Consider the following 13,926-nt stretch of genomic DNA (forward strand, 5'->3'; position numbering starts at 1 on the left):
GCACGTGCTGACACATAAACTATAGACACACACAAACACAAACACTTAGAAATGGACACATACCCTCATACACACAACCTCATAACTGACAGCTGCTCCTGTATACTTGTTCTAGGACACCTGTACAGTAGTAGGTCCTCGAGTCTCTCTGTGGACTCAGCTTCTCCAAACCACCATTCATTATGTGCCATTGATCTGTCACGTTTTCAGGGTGTGTGTTTCAAACAAACACACGCTTTATCTTCGACGATAGGAAGGACCCATTTCACACACCCATACCCACCCCAGAGTGTTTCCTGTCCTGTGTTTCCAGAGTGTCCCTGTATCCCTGTATCAACCCAATTGGCTGTATTGGGTTTCCCAGTAAAAAATGTTCTCCATTCCTTTGTCCTGGAGAACATTCCTAGTAACCTAATCAGCTACCTGTTCCCTGAAGAGCCAGGTGGGAACAAACATGCGTTTGTGTCTCTGTGCCACACGGGCTGGACGGCCCTGTGGTGACATTTCCCTCAGCTGTTTTTTCTTTCCTCAAGGCAGGACTAAGATTGGGCCGGGGTGTGAGATTTCAAGTTTTATACTGGGGAGTTTCAGGGGTTATGTTGAGTAGGGTATGTGTATGTGTGTGTGTTTTATTTTGTGTGTGTACTGTATGTGTGTGTGTGTGTGTGTGCGTGCATGCGTGCGTGCGTGCGTGCATGCGTGTCAGATAGATAAAAGGTATCCTTGGTATGGGTCGGTCATCCTGACTATCTGACAGAGTAGTTCAGGAACGCATACTCAAGACAGATAAAGAGAGGGTGAGAGAGCCAATGTAGTCTGTGTAATATTCCCTAGTATCGGTATCAGTGCCCTAGGAGTCATATTACAGTGTCATCAACATGCTGGCCATCCATTTGTCCTCATGGTGTTAAACCTGTTGACATTGAGCAACAAGTGTTGAGCAACTGGGCCCTGGTCATGTTCAAACAAACCAGTTAGAGGCAGTTGTTTCATATCAAAACAAAACCAACCCCGACTACCAGAATAAAGCCCTGATATAGACGCCATAATGGAGACAGGCCATATCAGGGTTCAGAAAAGCCGTGCTAAAAATGCCCTTGGAATGGAGAGTGGAAAGTGATGGAGAGGTGCCATGTCTTTAATATAATATTACTTTGGTGCCCTGAACTTTAGATAATAAAGTCCATTGTTTTTCTGTGGAGAGAGTGTGTTACCTTCTGTCAGTATTGGCTAGTTCTCCATACTATCCAGACTCTCCTCTACATCTAAGGGAAGTGTGGCTTACATCATTTAATAGTATTTAATAGGACAGCACTAACACACAGCAGGTATCAATGACCCAGCCCCTCTCAGCTCCCTTCTATCAGCCTGGTAACACATTCAGCTCTCAGCCGTTAGAACGACCCCCACCAGTAGACACACTTACGGACACAAAAACGCATGCAAGCACACACACATACACATACAAATATGAACTGTTTAAAGTTCAAGAGGAATTATTGTTTTGAGTGGATTATAGACATTTTACATTTACATTTAAGTCATTTAGCAGACGCTCTTATCCAGAGCGACTTACAAATTGGTGCGTTCACCTTAAGACATCCAGTGGAACAGCCACTTTACAATAGTGCATCTAAATCTTTTAAGGGGGGGGGTGAGAAGGATTACTTTATCCTATCCTAGGTATTCCTGAAAGAGGTGGGGTTTCAGGTGTCTCCGGAAGGTGGTGATTGACTCCGCTGTCCTGGCGTCGTGAGGGAGTTTGTTCCACCATTGGGGGGCCAGAGCAGCGAACAGTTTTGACTGGGCTGCGCGGGAACTGTACTTCCTCAGTGGTAGGGAGGCGAGCAGGCCAGAGGTGGATGAACGCAGTGCCCTTGTTTGGGTGTAGGGCCTGATCAGAGCCTGGAGGTACTGAGGTGCCGTTCCCCTCACAGCTCCGTAGGCAAGCACCATGGTCTTGTAGCGGATGCGAGCTTCAACTGGAAGCCAGTGGAGAGAGCGGAGGAGCGGGGTGACGTGAGAGAACTTGGGAAGGTTGAACACCAGACGGGCTGCGGCGTTCTGGATGAGTTGTAGGGGTTTAATGGCACAGGCAGGGAGCCCAGCCAACAGTGAGTTGCAGTAATCCAGACGGGAGATGACAAGTGCCTGGATTAGGACCTGCGCTGCTTCCTGTGTGAGGCAGGGTCGTACTCTGCGGATGTTGTAGAGCATGAACCTACAAGAACGGGCCACCGCCTTGATGTTAGTTGAGAACGACAGGGTGTTGTCCAGGATCACGCCAAGGTTCTTAGCGCTCTGGGAGGAGGACACAATGGAATTGTCAACCGTGATGGCGAGATCATGGAACGGGCAGTCCTTCCCCGGGAGGAAGAGCAGCTCCGTCTTGCCGAGGTTCAGCTTGAGGTGGTGATAGACCATTCATCCTGGGTCAGTGTCTATAATGACCGTGACTATTATCTATACTGATCAAAAATATAAACGCAACATGCAACAATTTAAAAGATTTTAATGAGTTATAGTTCATATAAGGAAATCAGTCAATTTGAATACATTTATTTGACACTAATCTATGGATTTCACATGACTGGGAATACAGATATGCATCTGTTGGTCACATATACCTTAAAAAATGGTAGGGGCATGGATCAGAAAACCAGTCAGTATCTGGTGTGACCACCGTTTGTCTCATGCAGTTCGACACATCTCCTTTGTATAGAGTTGATCAGGCTGTTGATTGTGGCCTGTGGAATGTTGTCCCACTCCTCTTCAATGGCTGTGTAAAGTTGCTGGATGTTGGCAGGAACTGGAACATGCTGTCATACACGTCGATACAGAACACCCAAAAAATGCTCAATGGGTGACATGTCTGGTGAGTTTGCAGGCCATGGAAGAACTGGGACATTTTTACCTTCCAGGAATTGTGTACAGATCCTTGCGACATGGGGCCGTGCATTATCATGCTGAAACATGAGGTGATGGCAGCGGATGAATGGCATGACAATGGGCCTCAGGATCTCGTCACGGTATCTTTGTGCATTCAAATTGCCATCGATTAAATGCAATTGTGCTTATTGTCTGTAGCTTATGCATACCCATACCATAACCCTACTGCCACCATGGGGCAATCTGTTCACAATGTTGACATCAGCAAACCGCTCGCCCACACGTGGTCTACGGTTGGACTTACTGCCAAATTCTCTAAAAACGACGTTGGAGGCGGCTTATGTTAGAGAACATTTAATTCTCTGGCAACAGCTCTGGTGGACATTCCTGCAGTCAGCATGCCAATTGCATGCTCCCTCAACTTGAGACATCTGTGGTATTGTGTTATGTGACAAAACTGCACATTTTAGAGTGGCCTTTTATTGTCCCCAGCACAAGGTGCACCTGTGTAATAATCATGCTGTTTAATCAGCTTCTTGATATGACACACCTGTCAGGTGGATGAATTATCTTGGCAAAGGAGAAATGCTCACTAACAGGGAGGTAAACAAATTTGTTCACAACATTTGGGAGAAATAAGCTTTTTGCGCATATGGAACATTTCTGGGATCTTTTATTTCAGCTCTTGAAACATGGGACCAACACTTTACATGTTGCGTTTATATTTTTGTTTAGTGTAGTTATTCCTGCCCAGATCAAAATACAGTATTAGACAGGTAGATCTGGTTTGGACCAAAATGATATAGCTTAGGCCTATCAGCTATCAGAAGAAGAGGACACATCTCATTACGTAATGTTTTGTTACAGAACATGAGCCGTCTTATTCAAACAGATACGGCTAGCCATGTCACATGTCACTGTGAGAGAAACTAGCTATCTACCGTATGATAAACAGACACCTTTCCTCTTTTCTGTGGAACTGAGACCACAATTACAACATGTCGGTAATTATATTGACAAAGTCACAGGTACTGATCAAGGAAACTCAAACATCGTGAAACCCTATCATCCATTCCGACAGCTTGAATGTAAGACTTCCTTTTTTGACACATTGTTGTGTGGGATAAACTTCTCCTTTCTCACTGAACCATAGGCTAAGTTACACAGTCGAAGTGGACAACATTAACCCTCAGCCCATACTGTACACTTAAAAACTCTCTCTCTCTCTCTCTCCGTGGGTGTGTGTGTGTGTGTGTGTGTACAGCCGGTGGCTGGGTGCTGTCTCGGTTCACCCCTCCTCTGATTGTAATGGGATTAATTGAAATCCGGGGCTGGCTGGTCAGAGAGGGAGGCGAGAGATGAAGAGTGAATGGTGATTAATTGTATTTTGTTAAGAGAGATAGACGGTAGCCTACAGACTGTCAGTGGAAGAAAGAGCAAAATAAACTAATGTCTGAAAAAGACAGAGTGACAGAAAGAGAGTGAGAGAGAGAAAGGGTCATACGCAGACACACACACAAAACACACACTCTCCGTCACTCACACTGGAACAATGGACTTTGAGCTCTGGTGCTGAACTCTCCACACTCCCAGATCCCCCAACCTCTAACCTCCGCCCCAGATCCTTCTCTCTTATCCTTCTACCCCTCTGTCTCCCTACCCCCGTCCCGTAGCAAAGAGGCTCTGTCTCTTACCCCATCCATTATTTGAGGGGAGCCATGGTGGTCCCCCTGGCCCAACACTCCACCGGCCAAGCCCTCATCTGCAGAAGTCATCCAACTCGCCCCTCAAACCAAGGGCTAAGTCCTCTGCCTTTCTTCTTACACACACAGGTGAAGCCAGATCAGTACAGAAAGTGGCAGGGGTTTAGATAGTCCAAATGGCAGTCTTTTGGATCAGTGTCGTCCAGAAAAAGAGGGGGAGAAAAGGAGGAGAGGAGAGAGTGCTCTTTCAGAGCCTCTAAAACTGTGCTGGCTGGTTTAGCTCCTCTGTGAGAGCACGACTCACACACACTGCAACTACCTCACACACATGCAGAGATGCAGCAACTCTCTCACACACACTCATTTGGTTGTTCGCTCTCCGGCAGGCTCACATTCACACAGAGGGAGCTCAGTTCAGGCAACAGTTGTTGAGATTAGGCCACTCCCCCCTCCTCCCTGGGTTGTTGCTGAGCAACTGGCTTCAGCTGAGCTGGCCGAGAGAGAGAAGAGAGAAGAGAGAAGAGAGAAGAGAGAGAGAGAGAGCCCTGCCCTGCCCTGCCTCTCTTCCATAGAACAGAGCGGCTTTAGAGGGGGGAAGTGACATGCTATCTCCACTCAAACAGTCTCATCCAATGACACGGCACATTTATCTACAGGTTCAAAACCTGAAAAGTGGAGCGATGGAGTTCTGTGTGGGTTTGAGGATTTGAGAGTGTCAGGTGTCCCAATCAGGTGTATAAAAAGTTGTTTGCATATTTGAGCTTCTGTGTGGGTATATGAGAGAGAGAGAGAGCGAGAGAGGAAGAGTGAATGGCGAGAAATTGTATTTCAGACCGAGGGAGATAGACGGTAGGCTACAGACTGTCAGTGGAAGAGCAAAATAAACTAACGTCTAAAAAAGACAGAGTGACACACACACAAAACACACACACTCTCCGTCACTCACACACTCCACTGGAACAATGGACTTTGAGATCTGGTGATGAACTCTCCACCCCACCAACCTCCCCAGATCCCCCAACCCCTAAGAGAGGGGAAGGCTGAGGCTTCTCTCCTCCTTCCTTCCCTTCCTGATAGTCTGGGGCTCCCGAGTGGTGCAGTGGTCTATAAGGCACTGCATCTCAATACTTGAGGCGTCCCTACAGACCCTGGTTCGATTCCAGGCTGTATCACAACCGGCAGTGATTGGGAGTCCCTTGGGTGGCGCACAATTGGCCTGGCTTTGTCTTGGTTTGGCTGGTTTAGGCCGTCATTGTAAACAAGAATTTGTTCTTAACTGACTTGCCTAGTTAAATAAAGGTAATAAAATACATTTATATTTGAGTATATTTAAGTCAACAACAGCGGATCCCAAAAGGCCAACACCACAACACAGCTACATCCTTAACACCTCCCTCTCGCATTATCACCTCCCCAGCTCCCCTCCTCCGTGTACTTCTTCCCCCACCTCCCCTCTCCCAGGGCCCAGCAGCTTAATGTTAAACCCACACAGTCTGAGCCTGCTGAGCCCAACTGTCTCACAACATGTAAGTTGACTTTGGCAGGGGTAGTAGAAGGATAGAGTCAGGCTGTGTCCCAGGGGGGGTAGAAGCTATTGGCCAGTCAGTTTTCACCATGATGCTCCAGTACTGCCCGCGTCAGAGTGATGGAAGCGGGGAGAACAGGCCGTGGCTCAGGTCCCTGATGATCTTCTTGGCCTTCCTGCAACACCTGGTGTTGTAGATGTCCTGGAGGGCAGACTGTGTGCACCCAATGTTGTGTTCGGCTGTGCGTACCACCCAGTGCCTTGCAGTCAGCATGTGGAATTTGATGAATCAGAGTTATCATTTAGAGTGCGGTACACTTCGTAGGACTCTTTTACCTATACAGCAGCCTTTCTGTTGCAAAATTCAACCAAAGATAGCATCTCACTGTGGTAGCACTAGCACCTGTCTGTGGTAATGCTGTTGTCACTATGGTGTCTTGTGCATCTACCTGCCTGTTGTCATTACTGTGGTGTTAATGGAGGAAAGGAAAGGGAAGGGGGTATCTAGTCAGTTGCACAACTGAATGCGTTCAACCACTCACAATACACCTTGTCCCTCTGTACTGTGCCAACCTAGTTTCTTTGTGACAATCTTGCTCTAAACAATGGTGACCGTGCCTGGCGTGCCAAGCCAAACCCTGCAGCATTTCAGGGTGGAGAACACTTATCTTCTCTCTGTCTGCTCCTCTATATATTTATCCCTCTATCACCTCTTCCTAGCTCTCACCTTCTTTCTCTCTCTTTTTGTTTCTCAGCTTACTCCATCTCTCACTCTCCCTCTACTTCTCAGCCTCTACCTCCCTCTTTCTTCCTTACATCCTCTCATCATATCTGCTTTTTTGCTCCCTTTGTCTTTTTGACTCAAGACTGTCTCCGGGGGTAACTGACATATGTATCAGATCTTCACCTCACAGACACTAGATCACCAAGTGCTTGACATGCATATATGGAGAGAGTGGGAAGAGGGATGAAGGGAAGGGGTAAGAGAAGGAGGGAAAGAGAGGGTAATCCAGGCCAGGGGACCCAAATGAAAGCTAATTATGTGGCAAGGAATGCTCCCCTCCCGGCTCTCTCTCTTTCTCTCTCTTGCTCACTTACAATCAAAGACTTTGGCTACAGGTCAACCAATTGGCCCACAGCTATTTGTTTATATCCAATTTGTTAGAGGGCTGGCCTTCTCCTTTCACATTCTATTCAGGTCTACCTGGGTGAGACTGGCGTATTGTATTTCAGTTGGCGACATGTAGTAATACTTTGAGGGGAATACTTTCAGATCCAGCATTAATGTGATTTCTTGATGTTATTCACAGAGAGAAGAGTAGAGTGATTAAACAATTCTCAAGGGGAATGGAACTGTGTATCGGAGGAATAGTGAGGTGAAATATGAATCAAGAGGGAAGAATGAAGTGAGAGGAGATTTGTTGCAAATGATTGTACTGCATTATGCTGTGACTCCAATCACACACGCACATCACATCACACACACATACAGTACACACATGCTTTTCAACCACACAAACTCCCTCCGTCTTGCTGACACACACACACATTCCTTCCAAAGAAAAATAAATACAAATAGTGTATGTTGCAGAGTTCTGTGGGGACTTGAGAGGCTGCCAGCATTCACTATGCAGCATCAAGACAGAGGAGGGAGAGAGAGGGGGGTGGGAGTGAGAAGAAGATTGGGAGAATATCATATGGTCAGATGAAACCAAAATATAACTTTTTGGTAAAAACTCAACTTGTCGTGTTTGGAGGACAAAGAATGCTGAGTTGCATCCAAAGAACACCATACCTACTGTGAAGCATGTGGGTGGAAACATCATGCTTTGGGGCTGTTTTTCTGCAAAGGGACCAGGACGACTGATCCATGTAAAGGAAAGAATGAATGGGGCCATGTATTGTGAGATTTTGGGTGAAAACCTCCTTCCATCAGCAAGGGCATTGAAGATGAAACGTGGCTGGGTCTTTCAGCATGACAATGATCCCAAACACCGCCCGGGCAACGAAGGAGTGGCTTCGTAAGAAGCATTTCAAGCTCCTGGAGTGGCCTAGCCAGTCTCGAGATCTCAACCCCATAGAAAATCTTTGGAGGGAGTTGTAAGTCCGTGTTGCCCAGCAACAACCCCAAAACATCACTGCTCTAGAGGAGATCTGCATGGAGGAATGGGCCAAAATACCAGCAACAGTGTGTGAAAACCTTGTGAAGATTTACAGAAAACGTTTCACCTCTGTCCTTGCCAACAAAGGGTATATAACAAAGTATTGAGATAAACTTTTGTTATTGACCAAATACTTATTTTCCACCATAATTTGCAAATAAATTCATTAAAAATCCTACAATGTGATTTTCTGGATTTCTTTTTCTCATTTTGTCTGTCATAGTTGAAGTGTACCTATGATGAAAATTAGAGGCCTCTCTCATCTTTTTAAGTGGGAGAACTTGCACAATTGGTGGCTGACTAAATACTTTTTTGCCCCACTGTAAATGTCTTGGAATGGCCTAGTCAAAGCCTAGACCTCAATCCAATTGAGAATCTGTGTGTATGACTTAAAGATTACTTCACACCATCAGAACCCATCCAACTTGTAGGAGCTGGAGCAGTTTTTCCTTGAACAATGGGCAAAAATCCCAGTGGCTAGATGTGCCAAGCTTATAGAGACATACCCCAAGAGACTTGCAGCTGTAATTGCTGCAAAAGGTGGCTCTACAAAGTATTGCATTTGGGGGGTTCTGCTGGTGTGCAGTATTTGGGGGGGGGGGGGTGAATAGTTGCATGCTCAAGTTTTCAGTTTTTTTGTCTTATTTCTTGTTTGTTTCACAATAAAAAATATTTTGCATCTTCAAAGTGATAGGAATCAAATGACACCCCCCCCAAAAAATCTGTTCTTTCCATTTTTTAATAATGGATTTAATGGTGCTACGTGGGATGTTCAAAGTTTCTGATATTTTTTTATAACCCAACCCTGATCTGTACTTCTCCAGGTCCCTGACCTGTTTGGAGAACTCCTTGGTCTTCATGGTGCCGCTTGCTTGGTGGTGCCCCTTGCTTAGTGGTGTTGCAGACTCTGGGGCTTTTCAGAACAGGTGTATACATACTGAGATCATGTGACAGAACATGTGACACTAAGATTGCACACAGGTGGACTTCATTTAACTAATTATGTGACTTCTGAAGGTAATTAGTAAAGGGGGTGAATACATATGCACGCAACCCTTTTCCGTTTTATTTTCATTTCAGTTATTTTTTTCATTTCACTTTGCCAATTTGGACTATTTTGTGTATGTCCATTACATGAAATCCAAATAAAAATCTATTTAAATGACAGGCTGTAATGCAACAAAATATGAAAAACGCCAAGGGAGATGAATACTTTTGCAAGGCACTGTATGAGGACCAGCTTGGGAATTTAGCCAGGACACCGGGGTTAACACCCCTACTCTTACAATAAGTGCTATGGGATCTTTAGTGACCACAGATGGTCAGAACACCCGTTTAACGTCCCATCAGAAAGACGGCACCGTACACAGGGCAATGTCCCCAATCACTGCCCTGGGGCATTGGGATGTTTTTTTAGACCAGAGGAAAGTGCCTCTTACTGGCCCTACAACACCAGCAGCATATGGTCTCCCATCCAGGGACTGAACAGGACCAATCCGGCAAGCCAGCAGTGGGATGCATGGTTCAAAAGGCATATAGACTGGAGAAGGATAAGTTGATATATACCAGAAAAGACAATGCATAACAACTGCAAAACACTGCAGAAACTTTAGAGTGACTCATAATAAGTGCATTTGAACACAGAGGCTGGAACAACCACATAATATCAGTCGAGCATCGTAACTCATTAAGAACACAGACAGCATATGTCCCTCTCACATTTCTTATACATTTCTTTAGGCTCTAACAGAATATGACAGAATATTCCAAATGGCACCCTAGGCCCTATATAGTGCTCTACTTTTGACCACTACTAGTGCGCTACATATAGAATATGGTGCCATTTGGGATGGAAGCAGAGAAATATGCTGCTATAAATGTTAAAGCAGGGTATATATTTTGCTTATCTGGAACATTTTCAGCATTTTGAAGCCACCATCTGCTACAGTACATGGAGAGAATTAGCAAACACCTACTGCACCACTTTACACAGTGAAAAAATGACAACGTAGGCAGAGGTAGAGAGAGAGACAGAGAGAAAGAGGCAGAGAGAGACAGGGAGAGAAGAGAGAGAGGGGGAGAAATAGGATAAAGAGAGACAGGGAGAGAGATAGAAGAGAGAGAATAAGGAGAAAGGGAGAGAGGGATAGAAAGAAAGAGACAGAGAGAGAGATAGAAGAGAGAATAAGGAGAAAGGGAGAGAGGGACAGAAAGACAGAGACAGAGTTGATATTCCTCTATTGTGTGTGACCGACTGACTTGATATTTACCTATACATTTGCACTCTCTCTCCAAATTGCTATAGTATGGTCTAGAATGTATATTGCATGGCCAGACTGCATACCTCCTCCCTCTCCCAAGGTAAATGGCGTTTCAGAGCAGTTAAGTGCCTCTCGTTTTCAGGGCAGGCAGAATCAAGCCTCCACACAGTCCTATTTGCCCTGCCTATCTCTCTCTCAGGGAATTATCTGCAGACACTACGGAGGAATGAAACGGAGAGACGCACGCACAGTCGTACACACACACTAGCGATCAGATCCCGTTGCTGCCGCTCGCCATGAAATATTCAGCTGTTCTCTACCCACAACAGAACGACAGCACACACACACACACAGCCCTCCTTATAACATACAACTGCAATAGCTGCAGCGTCTATACAAGCGGAGCTTGAAGACATGGTTGGCTGCAAAAACCAGGATCTTGGCCCAAAATCAAAGCTATGGTAAAATCACTATTAACTGCCATGCCACTGTGACTGTACAGCGCAAGATGTTATAGGTGATATATAGTCCTAGGCTAGAAAACAGTGCCCCTCTCTAGCGCTAACAGGATAAGTTACCCAGTCCCATTCTGTCTGTGTGACTGATACCAGCACTTCCAGAGTGCCCCAGTACACAGCTATGTTATGGTGAAACCAGGCCACTGGGTTAGTGGCGCCCTCAAGGCACAATTAAAAGAGTTATGTGGAGGTATTGATAACCACTACATGTTCTTCTGCCTTTGTTGGAAAGGTTAGGATCTCTTTATTACAGTATATCATGTAGAATGGGAACAGACACAAGCAATAAAAAATAACACAAAAAACTGTATACTGTCTGACCCTGTACTCCAGTCCACAATATGTTCCAATGCCTCTTTCTCTCTGTACGATATTGGCCATAATAGTGCAAGGCCAAGGGGACAAACATTCACTTTCCCTTGACTTGCTATGATCTAGTCGTGGGACACCATAGCGGTTGGTATGAAGTAGAGGTCGACCGGTTAATCGGAATGGCCGATTAATTAGGGCCGATTTCAAGTTTTCATAACAATCGGAAATCTGTATTTTTGGGCGCTGATTTCCGATTATTATTATTTTTATTTTTTTATACATTTTTATTTAACTAGGCAAGTCAGTTAAGAACACATTATTATTTTCAATGACTGCCTAGGAACTGTGGGTTAACTGCCTTGTTCAGGGGTAGAACGACATATTTTCACCTTGTCAGCTCAGGGGTTCCAATCTTGCAACCGCACAGTTAACAAGTCCAACGCTCTAACCATTGCACTCCATGAGTAGCCTGCCTGTTACGCAAATGCAGTAGAAGCCAAGGTAAATTGCTAGCTAGCATTAAACTTATCTTATAAAAAACAATCAATCATAATCACTAGTTATAACTACTAATCCAGTTTAGCAGGCAATATTAACCAGGTGAAATTGTGTCATTTCTCTTGCGTTCATTGCACACAGAGTCAGGGTATATGCAACAGTTTGCCTGGCTCATTGCGAACTAATTTGCCAGAATTTTACATAATTATGACATACATTGAAGGTTGTGCAATGTAACAAGAATATTTAGACTTAGGGATGCCACCCGTTAGATAAAATACCGAACCGTTCCGTATTTCACTGAAATAATAAACGTTTTGTTTTCGAAATGATAGTTTCCGGATTCAATCATATTAATGACCAAAGTCTCGTATTTCTGTGTGTTATTATGTTATAATTAAGTCTGATTTGATAGAGCAGTCTGACTGAGCAGCAGCAGGCCCGTAATCATTCATTCAAACAGCACTTTTGTGCGTTTTTCCAGCAGCTCTTCGCAAGTACAGCGCTGTTTATGACTGCAAGCTTATCAACCTAATGGCTGGTGTAACCAATGTGAAATGGCTAGCTAGTTAGCTGGGTGTGCGCTAATACTGTTTCAAACGTCACTCGCTTTTAGATTTGGAGTAGTTATTCCCCTTGCGCTGCAAGGGCCGCGGCTTTTGTGGCGCGATGGGTAACGATGCTTCAAGTGTGGCTGTTGTCGATGTGTTCCTGGTTCGAGCCCAAGTAGGGGCGAGGAGGGGGACGGAAGCTATACTGTTACACTGGCAATACTATAGTGCCTATAAGAACATCCAATAGTCAAAGGTATATGAAATCCAAATGGTATAGAGAGAAATAGTCCTATAAATACTATATTAACTACAACCTAAAACCTCTTACCTTGGAATATTGAAGTCTCATATTAAAAGGAACCACCAACTTTCATATGTTCTCATGTTCTGAGCAAGGAACTTAAACGTTAGCTTTTTTACATGGCACATATTTTACATGGCACACATTTTTACATGGCACATATTACTTTCTTCTCCAACACTTTGTTTTTGTCACGGATGTCGTCTGGAGATAGAGAGGAGGACCAAAATGCGGCGTGGTAAGTGTTCGTCATTTTAATAGAAAAAACGGAACACTACAAAACAACAAAGTGACAACCGTGACGCTAATCAAACACTGTGCTAACAAGCATCATAACATAGACAATCACCCACAATGACAAAACAGGCTACCTAAATATGGTTCCCAATCAGAGACAACGACTAACACCTGCTTCTGATTGAGAACCATATCAGGCCAAACACAGAAACAGACAAACTAGACATCCAACATAGAATGCACACTCAGATCACACCCTGACCAAACAAAACTTAGAAACATACAAAGCAAACTATGGTCATGGCGTGACAGTACCCCCCCCCCAAGGTGCGGACTCCGGCCGCAAAACCTGAACCTATAGGGGAGGGTCTGGGTGGGCATCTGTCTGCGGTGGCGGCTCTGGCGCTGGACGTGGCCCCCACTCCACCATAGTCTTAGTCCACTTTAGTAGCGTCCTTTGAGCGGCGACCCTCGCCGCCGACCTAGGACTGGCAACCCTGCTAAAGGACCCCACTGGACTGAGGGGCAGCTCAGGACTGAGGGGTAGCTCAGGACTGAAAGGCAGCTCCGGACTGAAAGGCAACTCCAGATTGAAGGGCAGCTCCGAACTGACTGACGGCTCTGGTAGCTCCTGGCTGGCTGTCAGCTCCTAGCTGGTTGACGGCTCTGGCAGCTCCTGGCTGGTTGACGGCTCTGGTGGCTCCTGGCTGGCTGACGGCTCTGGCGGCTTCTGGCTGGCTGGCGGCTCCTGGCTGACTGGCGGCTCCCGGCTGACTGGCGGCTCTTGACAGACTGGCGGATCCTGGCTGACTGGCGGCTCTTGGCTGACTGGCGGCTCTGGCGGTTCAGGACAGACTGGCGGCTCTGGCGGCTCAGGACAAACTGGCGGCTCTGGCGGCTCAGGACAGACTGGCGGCTCTGGCGGCTCAGGACAGACTGGCGGCTCTGGCGGCTCAGGACAGACTG

General features: G+C 45.8%; 1 protein-coding gene across 3 annotated transcripts in view; it reads right to left on the reverse strand.

Annotated features, from left to right (window-relative positions):
* The window catches only part of LOC115103729 (rab11 family-interacting protein 4A-like), an 85,933-nt gene that overhangs the window by 32,500 nt on the left and 39,507 nt on the right, over window positions 1–13,926 (reverse strand). The window contains exon 1 of one of the 3 annotated variants that reach the window (XM_065006232.1): window positions 4,584–5,034. The exons of the other annotated variants lie outside the window; for them this stretch is intronic. Within the exon in view, the coding sequence (XP_064862304.1) occupies window positions 4,584–4,664 (81 nt within the window). The 5' untranslated portion in view covers window positions 4,665–5,034. Of the gene's footprint in view, window positions 1–4,583; window positions 5,035–13,926 lie in introns of those variants that run through there. 3 annotated transcript variants of the gene reach the window in all.

Source organism: Oncorhynchus nerka, linkage group LG21 (genome assembly GCF_034236695.1).
Source record: "Oncorhynchus nerka isolate Pitt River linkage group LG21, Oner_Uvic_2.0, whole genome shotgun sequence".
Lineage (NCBI taxonomy): Eukaryota > Metazoa > Chordata > Actinopteri > Salmoniformes > Salmonidae > Oncorhynchus > Oncorhynchus nerka.